The 17733-nt window shown below is 53.5% G+C and overlaps 1 protein-coding gene across 1 annotated transcript in view; it reads left to right on the plus strand.

Annotated features, from left to right (window-relative positions):
• The window catches only part of EXOC6B (exocyst complex component 6B), a 235023-nt gene that overhangs the window by 187535 nt on the left and 29755 nt on the right, over window positions 1-17733 (plus strand). Inside the window, 3 exon segments of the mRNA XM_066185120.1 lie at window positions 4969-5080; window positions 6638-6772; window positions 8599-8778. Of these exon segments, the coding sequence (XP_066041217.1) occupies window positions 4969-5080; window positions 6638-6772; window positions 8599-8778 (427 nt within the window).

Raw genomic sequence — 17733 nt, forward strand, 5'->3', positions numbered from 1 at the left:
AAGATCATTTGAATTTAAAAGTTAAAAATTTTAATTTAATGAATTCGTCGGGTGTCCGGGGCAAGGTTGTGATGGCCACCTGTCACCTGCTGGGACATCCCTGATCCCCCCCCAGGCCTCCCCTCACTGCTCCCCAAGGACTGGGAATTCCCTGGTTCCGTGGAAGTGCTGCCAGGAAAGGGCTCTGAGGGTTGGAATTTTTTTTTGGTCAGGAACGAGTTTCAGCTGCTGGTTTCGTGCTTTTGTTTTCCTCGTTTCTTCGGGGAGTTTATATACAAATAACGCGATTATTTTTATTTTTTTTTTCTTTTTGGTTAAAGCCTGCAAAATATTCCGTGTGTTTACCCTCCCTGCTCCATCCCGAGGTGCTTTGATGCTCGTTTCCCCCATGTGTACGTGTGTGAGACTGAAAACCAACGGGGCTCTGCCAGGAGCTGCCAGCTGGGGCTTTGCTTGGGATCAGCAGCTCGGGAGAGGGTTAGGAATGAAGGACAAAGGGAAATGGAAATGCTTCCAGGGTTCGGGAGCCCCTCTGCTCTGGGAGAGCTGGGAATGTTCCCCTGGAGAAGGGAAAAATCCCGGGAATGCTCAGAGTCCCCAAAGGGGCTCCAGGAGAAGCTGGAGAGGGGCTGGGGCCAAAGCCTGGAGGGACAGGACACAGGGAATGGCTTCCCACTGGGAAAGGGGACATTGGGCTGGGATCTTGGGCAGCAATTCCTGCCTGGGAGGGTGGGCAGGGGCTGGGCTGGAATTCCCAGATTCCCAGGGGCTGCCCCTGGATCCCTGGGAATGTCCAAGGCCAGCTTGAATGGGTTTGGAGCACCTGGAATAGTGAGAGGTGTCCCTAGAGTTGGATCCAAACGGGATTTAAGGTCCCTTTCCCACCCAGACCATGTCCCGTTGCTGCTGTGGAGCTGGGACACCTCTGGGATCTCAGCAGCCATTCCCAGTGCCTGCCCCATGCTCTCCAGGGTTTTCCTGCTCTCCTTGGAGCCAGGAATGCCCATGTGGAGCCGGGAATGCCCACGTGGAGCCGGGAATGCCCATGTGGAGCCGGGAATGCCCATTTGGATTTGGGAATGCCCATGTGGAGCCAGGAATGCCCATTTGGAGCCAGGAATGCCCATGTGGAGCCGGGAATGCCCATTTGGAGCCAGGAATGCCCATGTGGAGCCGGGAATGCCCATTTGGAGCCAGGAATGCCCTTTTGGAGTCGGGAATGCCCATGTGGAGCCAGGAATGCCCATTGGGAGTCAGGAATGCCCATGTGGAGCCGGGAATGCCCATTTGGAGTCGAGAATGCCCATTTGGAGCCGGGAATGCCCATTTGGAGCCAGGAATGCCCATTTGGATTTGGGAATGCCCATGTGGAGCCAGGAATGCCCATGTGGAGCCGGGAATGCCCATTTGGAGTCGGGAATGCCCATTTGGATTTGGGAATGCCCATGTGGAGCCGGGAATGCCCATGTGGAGCCGGGAATGCCCATGTGGAGCTGGGAATGCCCATGTGGAGCCAGGAATGCCCATTTGGAGCTGGGAATGCCCTTGTGGAGCCGGGAATGCCCATTTGGAGTCAGGAATGCCCATTTGGAGCCGGGAATGCCCTTGTGGAGCCGGGAATGCCCGTGTGGAGCCGGGAATGTCCATGTGGAGCCGGGAATGCCCGTGTGGAGTCGGGAATGCCCATGTGGAGCTGAAAATGCCCTTGTGGAGCCGGGAATGCCCGTGTGGAGCCGGGAATGCCCGTGTGGAGTCGGGAATGCCCATGTGGAGCTGAAAATGCCCTTGTGGAGCCGGGAATGCCCGTGTGGAGCCGGGAATGCCCTTGTGGAGCCGGGAATGCCCATGTGGAGCCGGGAATGCCCTTGTGGAGCCGGGAATGCCCTTGTGGAGCCAGGAATGCCCATGTGGAGCCGGGAATGCCCGTGTGGAGCCGGGAATGCCCGTGTGGAGCCGGGAATGCCCATGTGGAGCCGGGAATGCCCATGTGGAGCCAGGAATGCCCATGTGGAGCCACGGCCCTTGCTGCTTCGGGAGCTCAGCAGCTTCTCCCCCGTGTTCCAGCTCACCCTCGCAGTGGTGGCAGCTTCTCCTCCCCGGTGGTGTCCCCCTGGAGCCCGGGGTCACCGTGGCCCCTCTCCAGAGCCCATCCCAGGTGGACGTTCCTGCCCCAGGAGCTTGGAGCCCTTCCCCGTCACGGGGGCGATTGCCTTGGGCGGGGCAGGGAGGAGAAGTTGTCCCCGTGGGTCCCTGCCCCCCGGGACCCCTCATTAAAATTCCTTTCCACGTTGGATTTTCCAGCCCTTTTTCCGAGCCACCAGAAGCGGGGGGGTGGGGGGAAGGGCAGCCCCCCCCGCTCCGCCTCTCGGAGCCGAAACGTTTGGAATATTTCCCTGCCAAAAAAACCCCCCGTTGACACTTTCCTTCATTTCACCCTGACAGCTTGAATTAGGTTTTATTAGGGGAGCTCGGCTACAAAGCCGGCAGCCAATTCCCTTTTTTTTTTTTCCCTCTTCCCTTTCTTTTGATTTTATTTTTTTGGAGTATTTTTTTGGGGGGTTTTTTTGGTTTTTTTTTTTTTGCTCCCTGGCCTTGTCATTTAGGGAGCACCCCGGAGTGCTGGAGGGGTCAGCCCCGTCACTCACAGGGGCCTGGAGGTCACCACAGCTGCCACAGGATCCGGGACAGGAGCTGTCATTATCCCGGACAAGTTCCCTTCGAGCCTTCTCCTGCGCGGCACAGCCCGTGGCAGAACGCAGAGATCACATTTTGAATTGGGTTTTTTTTTCCTTTTTTTTCCCCCCAGCCTTAATTATTTTGTTAATTGTGTTTGTTGGACGGGAGGATTCTCCTCTGTGCTGTTTGTACTTGAGGGGAGTTTGGAGCTCCGGGTGGGTTTGGAAGGTTTGGGATATTAATTGGATCAGAGCGGGAAAACTTCGTTTATCTCCTCAGCGCTTTCGCCTGTTTGGTTTTTTTTTTTTTACGAGTTGAGTTGATCAGGTTGTCTTTAAAAGGATCCCCTGGAATTTTTTTCCAGTGGGATTTCCCGATGGATAATGGGGAGTATCTCTGGAAAACTGTGGGGGGAAGGATGGTCAGCTCTAATCCACCGAGATTTGGGGTTGGGTTGGGGTTTTTGCAAATGAAGCCCCAGTCCTGGAAAAACTTGGGATACAAAGCTCAGGGACGCCTTCCACCATCCCAGGTGGATCCAGCCCGGCCTTGGGCACTGCCAGGGATCCAGGGGCAGCCCCAGCAAATGTGGGAATTCCAGCCCAGCCCCTGCCCACCCTCCCAGGCAGGAATTGCTGCCCAAGATCCCAGCCCAATGTCCCCTTTCCCAATGGGAAGCCATTCCCTGTGTCCTGTCCCTCCAGGCCTTGGCCCCAGCCCCTCTCCAGCTCTCCTGGAGCCCCTTTAGGGACTCTGAGCATTCCCAGGAATTTTCCCTTCTCCAGGGGAACATTCCCAGCTCTCCCAGAGCAGAGGAGTTCCAGAATCCTGGAATATTTGTGTGGGAAGGGACCTTAAATCTCATCCCATCCCACCCCATCCATGGGCAGGGACACCTCCCACCATCCCAGGCTTCTCCAAGCCCCAGTGTCCGACCTGGCCTTGGACACTTCCAGGGATCCTGTGGCTTCTCTGGGAAATCCATTCCAAGGCCTCCCCACCCCAATCCAGCCCGGAATTCCCTGCCAAGGTCCCATCTAACCCATTCCCACCCCCCACTTGCAGCATCCCAACACCCCCCGGTTATTTCTCCCGGGATCACTTTGAGGTTGGCTTTTGTTTCCCCACGTCAATCCCAGCTTTGGGATGTGACCCCTCTGTCAGGTGGAGCCGGAGCAGGAGCCAAAGGTCAGCGGCTCCATTTACCGGGACGCTTCCCGGCTTTCCCAATGGGAATTCCCTCTCCTGCCCCTCACTGCAGGAAACAATTCCTGGTGCTGTTGGGGCTAATCCACAGCCAAGCTCAGATCCAAGGAGCCTCTGGCAGGGTGGGTTGGCCAAAACCTCCTGGAGAAGGGAGAGGAGGCACCGTGAGCACCTTGAAAGGGCCAAACCCCCGAATTCCAGCAGTGCTGCCATCCCACACACCTGGGAAAGGGCAGGAATGGGCTGCAGGAGTTTCCAGGCTGGTGTTCCAATACTGCAGCCAGGCTGGGAGAGCTGGGAATGCTCCCCTGGAGAAGGGAAAAATCCAGGGAATGCTCAGAGTCCCCAAAGGGGCTCCAGGAGAGCTGGAGAGGGGCTGGGGCCAAGGGCTGCAGGGACAGGACACAGGGAATCCCTGGGAATGCCCAAGGCCAGGTTGGATCCACCTGGGACGGTGGGAGGTGTCCCTGCCCATGGAATGAGGTGGATTGGGATGGGATTTAAGGTCCCCTCCCACCCAGACTGTTCTGGGATTCTGGGATCTGGGAGCTGTGCTGTGCTGAGGAGCCCCTGTGTGGAAATCCAGGGATCATTGGAAGTGTCTCCTTCTAAACCCATTCCCTGTGATCTCACTCACTCCTCCAATTCTCCCAAATTTCTTTCAAGATCCCTTCCAAGCCAAACCATTCCACGCTTCTGTAATTTTTTCTGAACGCCCAGAAAGGGCTGAGAGGGGAATTTTGGGGGGATTTGGTTTGGGGTTTCACCACTGGAGATCTTTTCCCTGGTACTGAGCATCCCAATCCCCAGTGCTGGGGGTCGGGTTGTGCTGATTCCATGGACAGCTCTTCCTCGGGATGGACCAGCCCCTCTGGGATGGGAGGCTGAGGAATGTGGGATTTGCAGCTTTTAATCCTGAAACGTGGATAAAAGAGCCTAGATTGTTGTTTTATTCGCTGTATTTCAAACATCAGCTCCTGTGAGCGCTGTCAGGGGAGAGTCAGGGAAGGAGGATGAGGAGAATTCCCGGTGATTTTGCTTTCCGTGGAGCATCCGACAAATTCCTCTTTAAATTTTCCCTCGCAGCTCCACGGAGGTCGACGACATGATCAGAAAATCCACGAATCTGCTGCTGACCCGGACCCTGAGCAACTGTTTACAGAACGTCATCAAGAGGAAAAACGTCGGGCTGACAGAGGTGGGATGTGGATTCCCTTGGGAACGGAGGGACGGGACACAGGGAATGGCTTCCCACCGGGAAAGGGGACATTGGGCTGGGATCTTGGCAAGGAATTCCTGGCTGGGCTGGAATTCCCAGATTTGCTGGGGCTGCCCCTGGATCCCTGGGAATGTCCAAGGCCGGGTTGGACACTGGGGCTCGGATCCACCTGGGATAGTGGGAGGTTTTTGGGTTTGGAATTCGATCATCTTTGAGGTCCCTTCCATCCCAAACCATTCCTGGATTTTGTGATTGCCTTCTTTGGAACTCCTTCAAGCACCTTTGGAGGTGCTGGTTCGGAGCATTCCATGAAATATTTGCCTGGAAAACAATGGGAATGCTCAGGGGTGCTGTACAAAGGAAGGAACTTCAGGCTGTGGGAAAGTGAAATGATTTCTTTGCTATTGGTCGTGAAGTTTCCTCTCTTCATTTTGGGGGATGTTACAAACGTGAATTAAAGTCAGAGGATTTCAGGAAGGACCAGAGAAGATCCAAGAGGGAAATTTGAGGGAATGGGGGAGCAATCCTCCTTTTCAGGTGATGTTTGAGTGGTCTCAGCACATTGCTGCACCACAAACCCTAATTCGGGGTTTTCTTTCCGTGGTCCATCCTTTTTTCCTGTACGAAATCAATTTTCTGACCATTTCAATCCATGTAAATCTACAACTGGCTCCCGGGACAGGTGGGACCTCTGGGTGCTGATATTAAACAAGGAGTTATTAATTATTTACTTAATTATCGCTGCCTTGGATCGTGCCAACCGTGCCTTTCCCCTTCCCAACTTTTCATTTCTCCCTGGCAGCTTCTCTGGACACCCTGTTCCAGTTCTGCACTTTTCCAATGTCTCTTCTTCCCAGTGTCCAGGCTGAACCTCCCCAGGTGTCACCACCACCTTCCTGATGTCACCAGCGCCGGGATCTTTGCGGCGTCGCTCGGCAATTTGAGAAATCCCTAACTAACCCAATCCCCGTCAGATTTGGGAGCGTTTCCAAACCCTTCCTGCGCGGGGAGGTGGCTCCAGACAGCCCCACCACGCTCCAGCAGGGAAATGACACCAACCCAGGGCGTCCTGCTGCCCCGGGGGGCTGGCAGAGATCTTCTCCCCTGCCAGAGCCAACCCTCGCGGTTCCTTTGTCGGGGCCCGTGTGATGTCACCGCTCGGTGTCACTCCATTTGGGTTATTTTTTCGGGTTCAGTGGCAGCCAGGAGCCTCCTGATGTGTCCTGGCAGATTTTTATTATTTTTTTTTTTCCTCTGGGCTACAAAGTGACAGCTCAATGTAGGAAAGTCCTCCCCCCCCCAAAAAAAAAGAAGAAGAATTAAAATTGCCTCCCGTGGTATTAGTGGCTGTCATGGGAAACGCTTCCCCCCCAAAATTATCTTGGATTTAGGTGTTGTTACAGGAGGAGAGACCGGAGCCCGTAGCAAAGCTCGGGGTTGTTTGCACAGCGTCAGCTTTTCACGCCAGGATCCCGTGGAGCTGGCAATCCTTTTCGCCTGGCAGCGGGGCTGAAACTTTTCCCTTTGCCTCCCCAGCTGGTGCAGATCATCATCAACACCACCCACCTGGAGAAATCCTGCCGGTTCCTGGAGGAGTTCATCACCAACATCACCAACGTCCTGCCCGAGACCGTCCACACCACCAAGCTCTACGGGACCACCACCTTCAAGGTGGGCAGGGCAGGGCAGGGCTCCCACCCCTGGGAGGGGCTGGGAGGGATCTCCTGGAGGAGACAGCTGGGATAATTTGGGATAACTCCGGCCTGTTTCTGGGAAGGTTGCGCCATCTCGCTCGTCCTCGGGAGCGTCGCTCCTGTCGAGACCGTGGGAGGTGTTCTCCTTAATTTACAAGCCCTAATTAGCTGAGGGATTAAGGAGATTTTTAAACAAAAGCACGATAATTTGTTTCCTGTTTAAATAAATCCTCGCTGGTGCTTGTTGGAGCGCTGTGTCATGGACACCGCGGCTCCTGTTCCACCCGGGAGAAAGATTCCCAGAATTTATATTTCTCCCTCTTTCCACTCCTTTTAGCATTATCCCCTAAAACCCAGGGCTGACAGGAACTCCCAGATTTTCCAGCCTTTGAATCCCACTCCAGGAGTGTTCACCCAGATGCTTTATGTGGGATCTGGTTGGGGTGTGCTTTATTTGGGATCTGGTTGGGTCAAGTGTGGGGTGCCTGAGCTGTGTCCCGTGGAGATCCAGAGGTGGGAACAGCAGGAATGGGTTTGGTGAGGGGTAACTGTGTCCCCAGGGAAGTCCATCCTGGCATTGTCCACCTGTCTGTCCTAAAGCTGAGTGTCCTGCCCTTGTTCTGCCAGGGAGGCTCCTGAACCCCGGCCCTGCTCTGCGTTTGGTGGGGTTTCCACAGGGGATGCTCCTGTCCCATCTCAGAATAACGGGATATTCTGGGATATCCATGGGATATTCACAAGGAACTCATCCAGGGATTGAGGCACAACCTTGCTGTTGGTATTAACTCCCACCAATGGAGCCAATCCCTCCTGGATCTCCTCTGGGTTTGTCCTCAGGTCACATCAGAGGCAGAACCCAGCTGGATCCTGCCCACCACAACCTGGTGGCCCCTGTCCCACCAGCCTGAGGCTGCAGCAGCCTCGTGGTTTCCTCCTTGAGCTTTGGGGTTGGGGCACCTCCCGCTCTAAAGGTCAGGTGAAGCTCCCACCCCATTGGAGGGTGGTGTGGAGCTTCCATCCCATGGAGAAGTGTGGAACCCCCAAACCACACAGGGTCAGGGTGGTGTGGAGCTCTCATCCCATGTGGGATCTCAGTGGTGTGGAGCCCCATCCCATGTGGGATTTTGGTGGTGTGGAGCCCCCATCCCATGTAGGATTCTGCTTGTGTGGAGCTCCCATCCCATGTGGGATTTTGGTGGTGTGGAGCCCCATCCCATGTGGGATTTTGGTGGTGTGGAGCCCCCATCCCATGTAGGATTCTGCTTGTGTGGAGCTCCCATCCCATGCAGGGTCTCAGTGGTTTTGAGCCCCCATCCCGTGTGGGATTTTGGTGGTGTGGAGCCCCCATCACATGTAGTGTCTCAGAGATGTGGAATCTCCATCCCATGTGGGATCTCAATGGTATGGAACCCCCATCCCATGTAGGATCTCAGTGGTCTCGAGCCTCCATCCCATGTAAGGTCTTGGTGATGTGGAGTCCCCATCCCACATAGGGTCTGGGTGGTGTGGAGCCTGCATCCCATGTGGGATCTCAGAGATGTGGAGCCCCCATCCCATGTGGGATTTTGGTGGTGGAACCCCCATCCCATGTAGGGTCTCAGAGATGTGGAGTCCCCATCCCATGTGGAATTTTGGTGGTGGAGCCCCCATCCCATGTAGGATTTTGGTGGTGGAGCCCCCATCCCATGTAGGATTTTGGTGGTGGAGCCCCCATCCCATGTGGGATTCTGGTGGTGTGGTGCCCCCATCCCATGTGGGATTTTGGTGGTGGAGCCCCCATCCCACGTCCTGCCCCGTTCCCAGGATGCCCGTCACGCCGCCGAGGAGGAGATCTACACCAACCTCAACCAGAAGATCGACCAGTTCCTGCAGCTGGCAGACTACGACTGGACGGCCCCAGAGCCGGGCAGCCGGGCCAGTGACTACCTGGTGGACCTGATCGCCTTCCTGCGCAGCACCTTCGCCGTCTTCACACACCTCCCGGTGAGCGCCTCCTGCGGGGGAAATGGGCCACTGAATCCAATTCCAATCTCTGCTGGAATCAGTGTGATTTGGGGTTGGGGCACCTCTTGGTCTAAAGCTTGGGTGAAGCTTCCACCCCATTGGAGGGTGGTGTGGAGCCCCCATCCCATGGAGGATCTCAGAAGTGTGGAGCCCCCAAACCACACGGGGTCAGGGTGGTGTGGAGCTCCCATCCCGTGTAGGGTCTGGGTGGTGTGGAGCTTCCAATCCCACATGGAGTCTCAGTGGTGTGGAGCCCCCATCCCATGTCGGGTATCAATGATTTGGAGCCCCCATCCCATTTGGGATCTCAGAGATGTGGAGTCTCCATCCCATGTGGGATTTTGGCGGTGTGGAGCCTCCATCCCATGTCGGGTATCAATGATTTGGAGCCTCCATCTGACGTAGGGTCTCAGAGATGTGGAGTCTCCATCCCACACAGGGTCCTGGTGGTGTGGAACTCTCATCCCATGTGGGATTTTGGTGGTGTGGAGCCCCATCCCATGTGGAATCTCAGAAGTGTGGAGCCCCCATCCCATTTGGGATCTCAGTGGTGTGGAACTCTCATCTCATGTGGGATCTGGGCGGTGTGGAGCCCCCATCCCATATGGGATTTTGGTGGTGTGGAGCCCCTATCCCATGTCGAGTATCAAAGATTTGGAGCCCCCATCCCATGGAGGATCTCAGAAGTGTGGAGCCCCCAAACCACACGGGGTCTGGGTGGTGTGGAGCTCTGACCCTACACGGGTCTGGGCGATGATTCCGACAGAAGCCGTTTATTGTTCACATTTCAAGGCAGATACAGATTCCAGGTCTGCTGTCCACATCTCTGGGCTGGCCGAGCTGCTTCTTCGTGAGGGAAATGTGAATAACCGAGTCGGTGTGATCCCAGAAGACGCTGTTTATTGTTTATATCACATGGCAGATACAGATTTTCGGTCTATTGTTCACATCTCTGGGCTGGCCAAGCTGCTTCTTCCCGAGGCAGGCACACATCCTTCAGGACATCCAGCTGGTCAGTGTCCATCCTCACCTTGTGCTTCTAGGTCTACGGTTTACGTTTCTTGCCGACATTTTCTCAGGCTTTCTCTTCTTATTTTCCATCCCGTTGTTTTCTCCGTAACCTTGAGGAATTCCTGAGAGCTCCAACAACGAAAGTGGTTTGATAATGTTGCTCACAACCAGCTTGGCTGGTGCCTCAAAACGGTCTGTTACAGGGATTCATTGCTACACCCATCCCTCCCTCCTGCTCCAGCCTCTGCTGGGAACCCGAACTCCACGGCCTGGTGCTGTGGAGGGTGTAGGAAAAATTCCGTTTTTAAGGGAAGTTGTTTCACCATAATTTGGGCTTCTGTAGGACTCTCCCAGTGATTTTCAGGTCTGATTTTGTGGGGTCGAGGCTCCCTCCCAGCCCACCGTGTACCAGCAGGATCATCATTTATTCCCCACCCGTATTTCAGATATTTGAACTTCCAGTTAATGGCCATCCAGGATTTTTTTCCTTCCCCCCCCCCCCGAAAAATCCATCCTATGGGTGCGTTATTTGAGTTGCAGCTGCGTTTCCAAGTGTCTGTCAAGTCCCTGCTGCCTCCCATCCCAATATTGCTGGCTTGGAAGGCACCATATGTTTCTTCCTTCTCTCTGCCGTCCAAAGTCCCGGTGTTTATGCTGCTGTGGCCATCAGAAATGTGCTTTATGTTGCTTTTTGCAGTCAGCTGAGCGGTGTCTCATTGGCAGGAAAAATCCAATCACTGGGGAGGTTCCTTTTTTGGTGTTTTTTTTTTTGCCCCAGCAGCTGTTTTTTCCTCCTCCAAATGGGATTTGTCCTGAGCTCTGTGGATACACTCTGGGGAGGAGCTGGGACCAGCAGGTATTTGGAAACAGCAAATCCCCTGAACTCTGTGGTTGTTCTAAAAGCAAGTTCAGATCTTCCTTTCTTTACGAAACTGGGGGTTTGTTTTGCTGCTTCCACCAGCTGGGAGTAAACAGGAAAAGGGAAGATTTACTATTCCCCGGTGTGGCAGCTTCCTTCGCTCCGTTCGTGCCCTGGGATTCTCCTCTGGAAGGAGGCCCCAGAGCTGTTCTGGGAGGTGTCACAGCCCCAAAATGTGTCTTTGGGCATCCCAGCAGGAAAATCTGGGAGCAGGAGGATCTCAGGCCGGTTTGCTGTGGGGGAGAAGCCTCCAAAAAAGAGACTGGAAATGCCTTCCCTGCTCCTCTTCACCTGCGTTGAGGAGAAGTCGCTTTCTCAGCCCTGTTATCAGCGGGTCAAATTGATAAATAAACATAAAGGAAGCGTTGCCTCCTGAGCAGGGAGGTGGGGGAGAACTTTGATCCATCTCCCCTGGCCAGGTTTGTCCCGACCATCATCCCCGAGCAGGTGTCTTGTGGCAGGTGCTTTCCAGAGCCAAGAGAGGCTGGAAATGGCTGGGATTTCTCATTTAAAAAAAAAAAAAAAAGAAAGAAAAAGAAAAAAAAGGGAAGCTGTGAGTTGGTTTAGCACCTGGAGGCTTCCACCCATCGGGCTGGGAATACTCAGGAGCCAGTAATGGGATCTGACAGGGAGATTGGTCTCTGCACCGGAGCATGAAGCAGCAGAGATGAGCTGGGGGGGAGAGATGCCCACAGTGATTTATGAGGTGGGCCGGGAGTGATTTATCTTCCTTAAATATTAATGTTTCCTTTTGGAGCCAGGCAGGGTTGGTTTGGAGGCTTGGGAGGACTCGAATTGGACTAAAAAAGCGCCAGGAGAGATCCGAGGGAGCCTTTTGTTCTTCCAGAATTGGGTTAGAAAAGCCCCAAGGCTGAGGATTTGCCCCTGAGCAAAGCCTGGGGAGACAGGGGAGGCACCTCAGCCTGGTTTGGGTCTCAGCTGCACCTCTGGTTCTTTGTGGAACCTGCAGGTCTGGGATTTTTTTTTTTTAACATTTTTTGGAGTTTTTTTTCAAAGCTCTGTGGTTCAAAGCTTTGTGGGAGCTGCAGGTTTGGGATTTTTTTTTTTTTAACATCGATTGGTGTTTTTTGGGTTTCTTTTTTCCTTACGTTGCTGACGGGTCACCCGAATTGTGGGCGAGAGCAAGCCAGGAAGGAGCAGGCTGCATCCCAAAGGCCTCCACATCCTTTGGTGTCAGGATTTTTCATCCTTGTGGGGTTCAGGAGATTTTTTTTTTTTTTTCCCAGTGGCTGGTTTAGGAGCCACGCTGAAATTCCCGGGCTTTGCTGCCGGGAAGTGCAGGAGGTGAAGGTGTTCCCCAAAGCGATGCAGAAAATGATGGAGGTGTTCGTTAAAGCACCAAAATTGTGGGATGGGCGTCAGCTGGGGGAGGAAAGAGCGAGATGGGGTGAAGGAACATTCCCAAAAAGGAAATTTTCCAGCTCTGGGAGGATATTCAGGGTTCTGGGGACGAGGTGGAGCTGATCCAAACCCATCCCAACCCCATCAGCACGAGAGGTGTGACTGGAAATAAAGCACCACGGCTTTGGGGGTCTCAGAGGAGCTGCTGCCTTCTTTGAGATGAGTTTTCAGCCTGGTCCCATAAAATCCAGGATTTCCACGCTGCCAGCAGCTCCAGGACCGTGCCCCATCCTGGGCTGCGGTGTCCTTGGAGCACCTTCACTGCTGTGAGCACCACATTCCTCTTCTCCTGTCCCGTTTGGAAATTCCCCCATTTCCAAACGAGAAAGAGATCGAGCTGAAAGAGCTGATTCCTGTCGAATTTACGGGAATTTTGGCCGAGGGGAAAGCGTTCCCCTGGCTTTGGGAGGCGCAGTTTTGTTGCTCCCCTGCCTTTTGGAATGACACCTCCACCTCAGCCCGGGCACGTCGGAGTTCCTGGGCTAAAATTCCGCCTCCAAAAAAAATAAAAGGACAGAGCCCCAAAGTCCTGAGGCTGCAGAAATGCACCGTGACTGAGGAATCCCATTGTCCCCACTGATGGAGCTGCAGGAAAACCTCTGTGGGGTCACGGCTCCAGCTGGCCCCGGGGCAGCTCAGGTGGCCTTGGGACATCCTTGGGACTCGACTTGGGAGAGGCGGTGAAGAGCTGGAAGGAATCTGAGCCAGGATTTGGGGATTAGGGTTTGTGTTTCCCTCTTTAGGCTGATTTTTTTTTTCCCCTGTATTTTTTTGGGAAATGCCAGAATTATTGTGTTGAACAGTTCGGGTTGGAGGAGCCCCTTGAAGGTCACCTGCTCCAAGTCCCTGAGATAAGCAGGGACATCTTCCAACGGGATCAGGTGCTCCAGAGCCGTGGCCTTGGATTTTTCCAAATTTTCCACCATTTCTCTGGGCACGCAGCAAAAATGACCCCAGCCCAAAATCCTGGCTGGTGGATTGGCCTAAAGTCTCCAATTTTGGCCTTGCAATCCCAAATTTCTCCTTTGGAGTAGGCACTGTGGGAGATGATGGAAACCACTCGATTTTGGGAATTCCTGGGATTTATTTGCATGTTTTACTTTCCTGGGAGACATCTTCAACTGGATCAAATTGTCCAGAGCCATGGCCTTGGATTTTTCCAAGTTTTCCACTATTTCTCTGGGCACCCAGCAAAAATAACCCAGCCCAAAATCCTGGCTGGTAGATTGGCCTAAGGAGTCTCCATTTTCTCTGGAGCTCAAGCAGGAATTTGAGTCCTTCATTTTTCCTTTGGAGTAGTCATTGTGAAAGATGGTGAAAACCACTCGATTTTGGGAATTCCTGGGATTTATTTGCATGTTTTGCTTTTCTGGGGGACATCTTCATCTAGATCAAGTTGTCCAGAACCATGGCCTTGGATTTTTCCAGGGATGAGGCTTCCACCATTTCTCTGGGCACCCAGCAGAAATAACCCAGCCCAAAATCCTGGCTGATAGATTGGCCAAAAGTCTCCACTTTTTCTAAGCCTCAAGCAGGAATTGCAATCCCAAATTTTTCCTTTGGAGTAGACACTGTGAAAGACGGTGAAAACCACTTGATTTTGGGAATTCCTGGGATTTATTTGCACTTTGTAGTTTTCTGGGGGACAACTTCAACTGGATCAAATTGTCCAGAGCCATGGCCTTGGATTTTTCCAAGTTTTCCACTATTTCTCTGGGCACCCAGCAAAAATGACCCAGCCCAAAATCCTGGCTGGTGGATTGGCCTAAAATCTCCACTTTTTCTCGCCCTGGCAATCCCAATTTTTTCCTTTGGGGTAGACACTGTGGGAGATGATGAAAACCACTCGATTTTGGGAATTCCTGGGATTTATTTGCACGCTGCACTTTTCTGGGAGACTCTGAGCCCTCACAAGTGCCGTGGGGACAGCGTGTGCCGGGGGAGGGTGGGGGGCAGGAAAAGTTCACGGAGAACTTCCCGGGAATTTTTTGGGGTTTTTTTTTTGGTGCATGCCAGTGCTGCATGGAACGGTCACGGTGGTTTTGGAGCCACAATTCCAAAGCGCTCCGCTAAGTGCCCAAAAATGTCTCGGAGCAAATAAAACGCTGATGGGAATCAAGGCATAATTAACATTTGGCTCCCCGAGGCCGCCCTCTTCCTGCGTTAACCAGGGAGAGTCGGTTCCTGCTGCTGCTGTGGAGCTCATTAAATATGGGATGCTCGGGTCTCCTTTAAAAGAAAAAACCTCTTTTTAAGCGTAAAAAAAAAAAAAAAAAAAAAAAGAATTAGTACAAAAAGTTTTTTAGGCCTTAAAAAAAAAAATAACCAGAAAAAAAAAAAAAAAAAAAGGTGGTTTCTGGTTTTCAGCAAGCCAAAAGGGCCGCGCGGCCTCCAAAAATGAACATTTCCAGCCTGGGACTCTGCAAAGAATGGCTGAAAAAGCCTTTTGTCTTTGATGGCTGATTGTTGTTTTTATTTCTTGTTGGACAAGTTAATGTAAATGGCATTGACAGGGCTACTCCAAACACACTGATTTGTTGACATTAAGCTCCTCGGAGATGGAGGGTTGTGTCAACACCTCCCCTGAACTGTCAGGTTAACAAAGCAAGGATGTTTTCCTGGGGGAGGGGAGCGGGGCTGGGGGAAAGGGAGGCGGGGGGGGGGGGGTGGGTGTTTTGTTTTTATTTTCAGTTTCCTTTAATCCTCTGTTAGTCTTGTATCTCGATAACCTCCTTTGGAAGGGGATCAGGGCAGGTCAAGAGGTGAGGCTGACCTGGGAAGGGGAAGCAATCTTTCAACGATCCAACAAATCCAACCTCTTGCCGCTGAGAAATTCGGTGTGAACCCTCTGCAGAGGAGAGGGGTTTTTGTGGTTTTTTCTTTTTTTTCTTTTCTCCCTGACTTTTTTATTTTTTTTTCCCCCTTTTCTGCTTATTTTTGCCAGATGGCAGGCACAGATTTCAGCTGGAGCCGTGACGGTTTTTTTGCCTTCTCTTGGCATCTCTTCCCCCCCTCCAAACGAACGGCCCCGGCAGCTCTCGCTCTGGTAGAAAGAGCTTTGCGAGTGTTTATTTTCTTTCCAAAGAGAACGATTGCCCGTGTTTTTTATTTGAAAAGTCAAATCCCCCACCTCCCCCTGGAATATTTATAAGCCAAGGCCCCGTGCGTGGAAGCGAAATGCCGTGAACTTTGCACCAACCGCAGCCTCGGCCGCGCTGGGAGGGACCCAAGTGGAAAATAACCATCAGGAAAAACATCTCAGGAGCACCAGAGTCACCCCTGGGTTTGCACAAGCCCGGCCTGTGCTTAAATAACTCCCCCAGGCCTTTGGGAGAGCTGAGCAAGCCCTGCTGGAGCTGATCCCAGGGTTTGAGATCCGTCGCCTCTTGCAGGTGGGATTGCTGAGGAGCAGGGATTGGTGACGTGCAGGGCAGGCAGGAGAGCTGGAGAGGGGCCGGGGCCAAGGCCTGGAGGGACAGGACACAGGGAATGGCTTCCCACTGGGAAAGGGGACATTGGGCTGGGATCTTGGGCAGCAATTCCTGCCTGGGCTGCAATTCCCAAAGAATGCCTCGATCCCTGGCAGTGTCCAAGGCCAGGTTAGATGGATTTGGGAAAACCTGGGATAGGGGAAAGTAGCCCTAAACATGGATGGGATGGGAATGAGATGAGATTTAAGGTCCGTTCCCACACAAATATTTCAGGATTCTGGAGCTCCTCTGCTCTGGGAGAGCTGGGAATGTTCCCCTGGAGAAGGGAAAAATCCCGGGAATGCTCAGAGTCCCCAAAGGGGCTCCAGGAGAGCTGGAGAGGGGCTGGGGCCAAGGCCTGGAGGGACAGGATACAGGGAATGGCTTCCCACTGGGAAAGGGGACATTGGGCTGGGATCTTGGGAATCAGCAATTCCTGCCTGGGAGGGTGGGCAGGGGCTGGGCTGGAATTCCCACATTTGCTGGGGCTGCCCCTGGATCCCTGGGAATGTCCAAGGTCAGGTTGGACATTTGGGCTTGGATCCACCTGGGATGGTGGGAGGTGTCCCTGCCATGGCAGGAGTGGCACTGGATCATCTCTGTGGTCCCTTCCATCCCAAACCATTCTGAGATTTCGTGGTTTTCTCCGGAAAATAACATGGATTCTTGCCCCGTGCCATCTCCCACTTTGGATTTGGGCCAATCAGCACCTAAACAAAGCCCAGGAGACTTTCAGACTTTCTGGTTCAGCGAGCCAAGGCCTGCCACCCTTGGGCACTGGGAGATGTTCGGATCAGGATGCCCTTTAAGGTCCCTTCCCACCCAACCCCTTCCAGGGTTCTGTGACAGAATGGCAACAAAACCGCTCCTGTGGCACTTCATTCTCCTCCTCCTCCTGCTCCGGTCCCTCCCGGGAGCTCCCACTTTGCTTTCCGACCTCGGAGCCGCCGTTGGGGCGTCGATGGGGAGGGTTTGTGGTCACCTCTGCTGACCTCTGGGCTCCTTTCTGCCTCTCTCCTGGCGCTTCGTGCCTCTGACCTTGACCTCCTGTGTTGTCCTCTGTAGGGGCGGGCTGATGTCCACTCCACCATGTCGGTGAGTACCGGGCGCTGCGTCCCTCGCCTTGGCTCCGCTCCCCTCCCACCTCCAGGCTCAGGGCGGGGGGAGTTGAACCAGAAGAAGATCCCTTGTGCCAGCCAGGAGGAAAGGAAAAGGTGGATTGAGAGTTGGAAATCGATGGGGTGAATAATTCTGGGATAAATCAGGGACGGAAGGAAAGGGTTCCCGTCGCGGTGGGTCACTGAGTTGTTGATTTTAGAGCATTTGGAATTGGCTTCTCTTATCACCCTGGAATTCCTAAATCTGCAGGGGATTAGGGGGAGTGCCTGATATTGGGGGAACCTGGGTGAGGTCCTCGCGCTCTGCACCAAAGAGAAAAGATGTTTGTAAAATCCTTACTCCTCGTTCAGAGAAATTCCCTGCGGGGATTCCAGCTGGAAATTCCTCCTGCTTTGAGGGATTGGAGCTCTGAGCCTTCCCTCAGACCAGGGTGGAAGTGTCCAAAGCCTGGCTGGACTCTGGGGCTTGGAGCAACCTAGGATGGTGGAAGTGCCACGGCAGGGAGTGGAACTGGATCACCTTTCGGGTCCCTTCCGTCCCAAACCATCCTGGGAATTCCATGGGTTTTTCTCCTTGAAAAATAACGTGGATCCAATCTCTCGGTTTGGATTTGCCCGGTCAGCACCAAAACAAAGCCCAGGAGTCTTCCAGACCTTCCTTCTGGTTCAGCAACCCCCCCCCGAGACCGTTGTCATCTCTGCTTGTTCCGTGCGCGGGAGGAAAAAGCCGCGGCATTTCCCGGGACGGACGGCAAACAAAGTGCCCTGCAGCCACCTTGTTTCCTCTATTCCCACAAACCCAGGGAGCAAAACCCTCCCTGGGAATTCTGTGGAGTTGTCACGTCCAGAGCCTGAACCCTGCTTCTGCTTCCCAGCCTTTATTCCCTGCTCTTCACGGGAATCCTGAGCGATATTCCCGATATTCCCTGCTCCGGCGGGATGCTTGTGCCCTTTTCCCTGGAAACTGAACCTGGCTAAGCCTGGACTATTTGCA

This window comes from Chamaea fasciata, unplaced genomic scaffold (assembly GCF_029207755.1).
Source record: "Chamaea fasciata isolate MVZ Bird 193981 ecotype frontalis unplaced genomic scaffold, bChaFas1.0.hap1 SCAF_6, whole genome shotgun sequence".
Classification (NCBI taxonomy): Eukaryota; Metazoa; Chordata; class Aves; order Passeriformes; family Sylviidae; genus Chamaea; species Chamaea fasciata.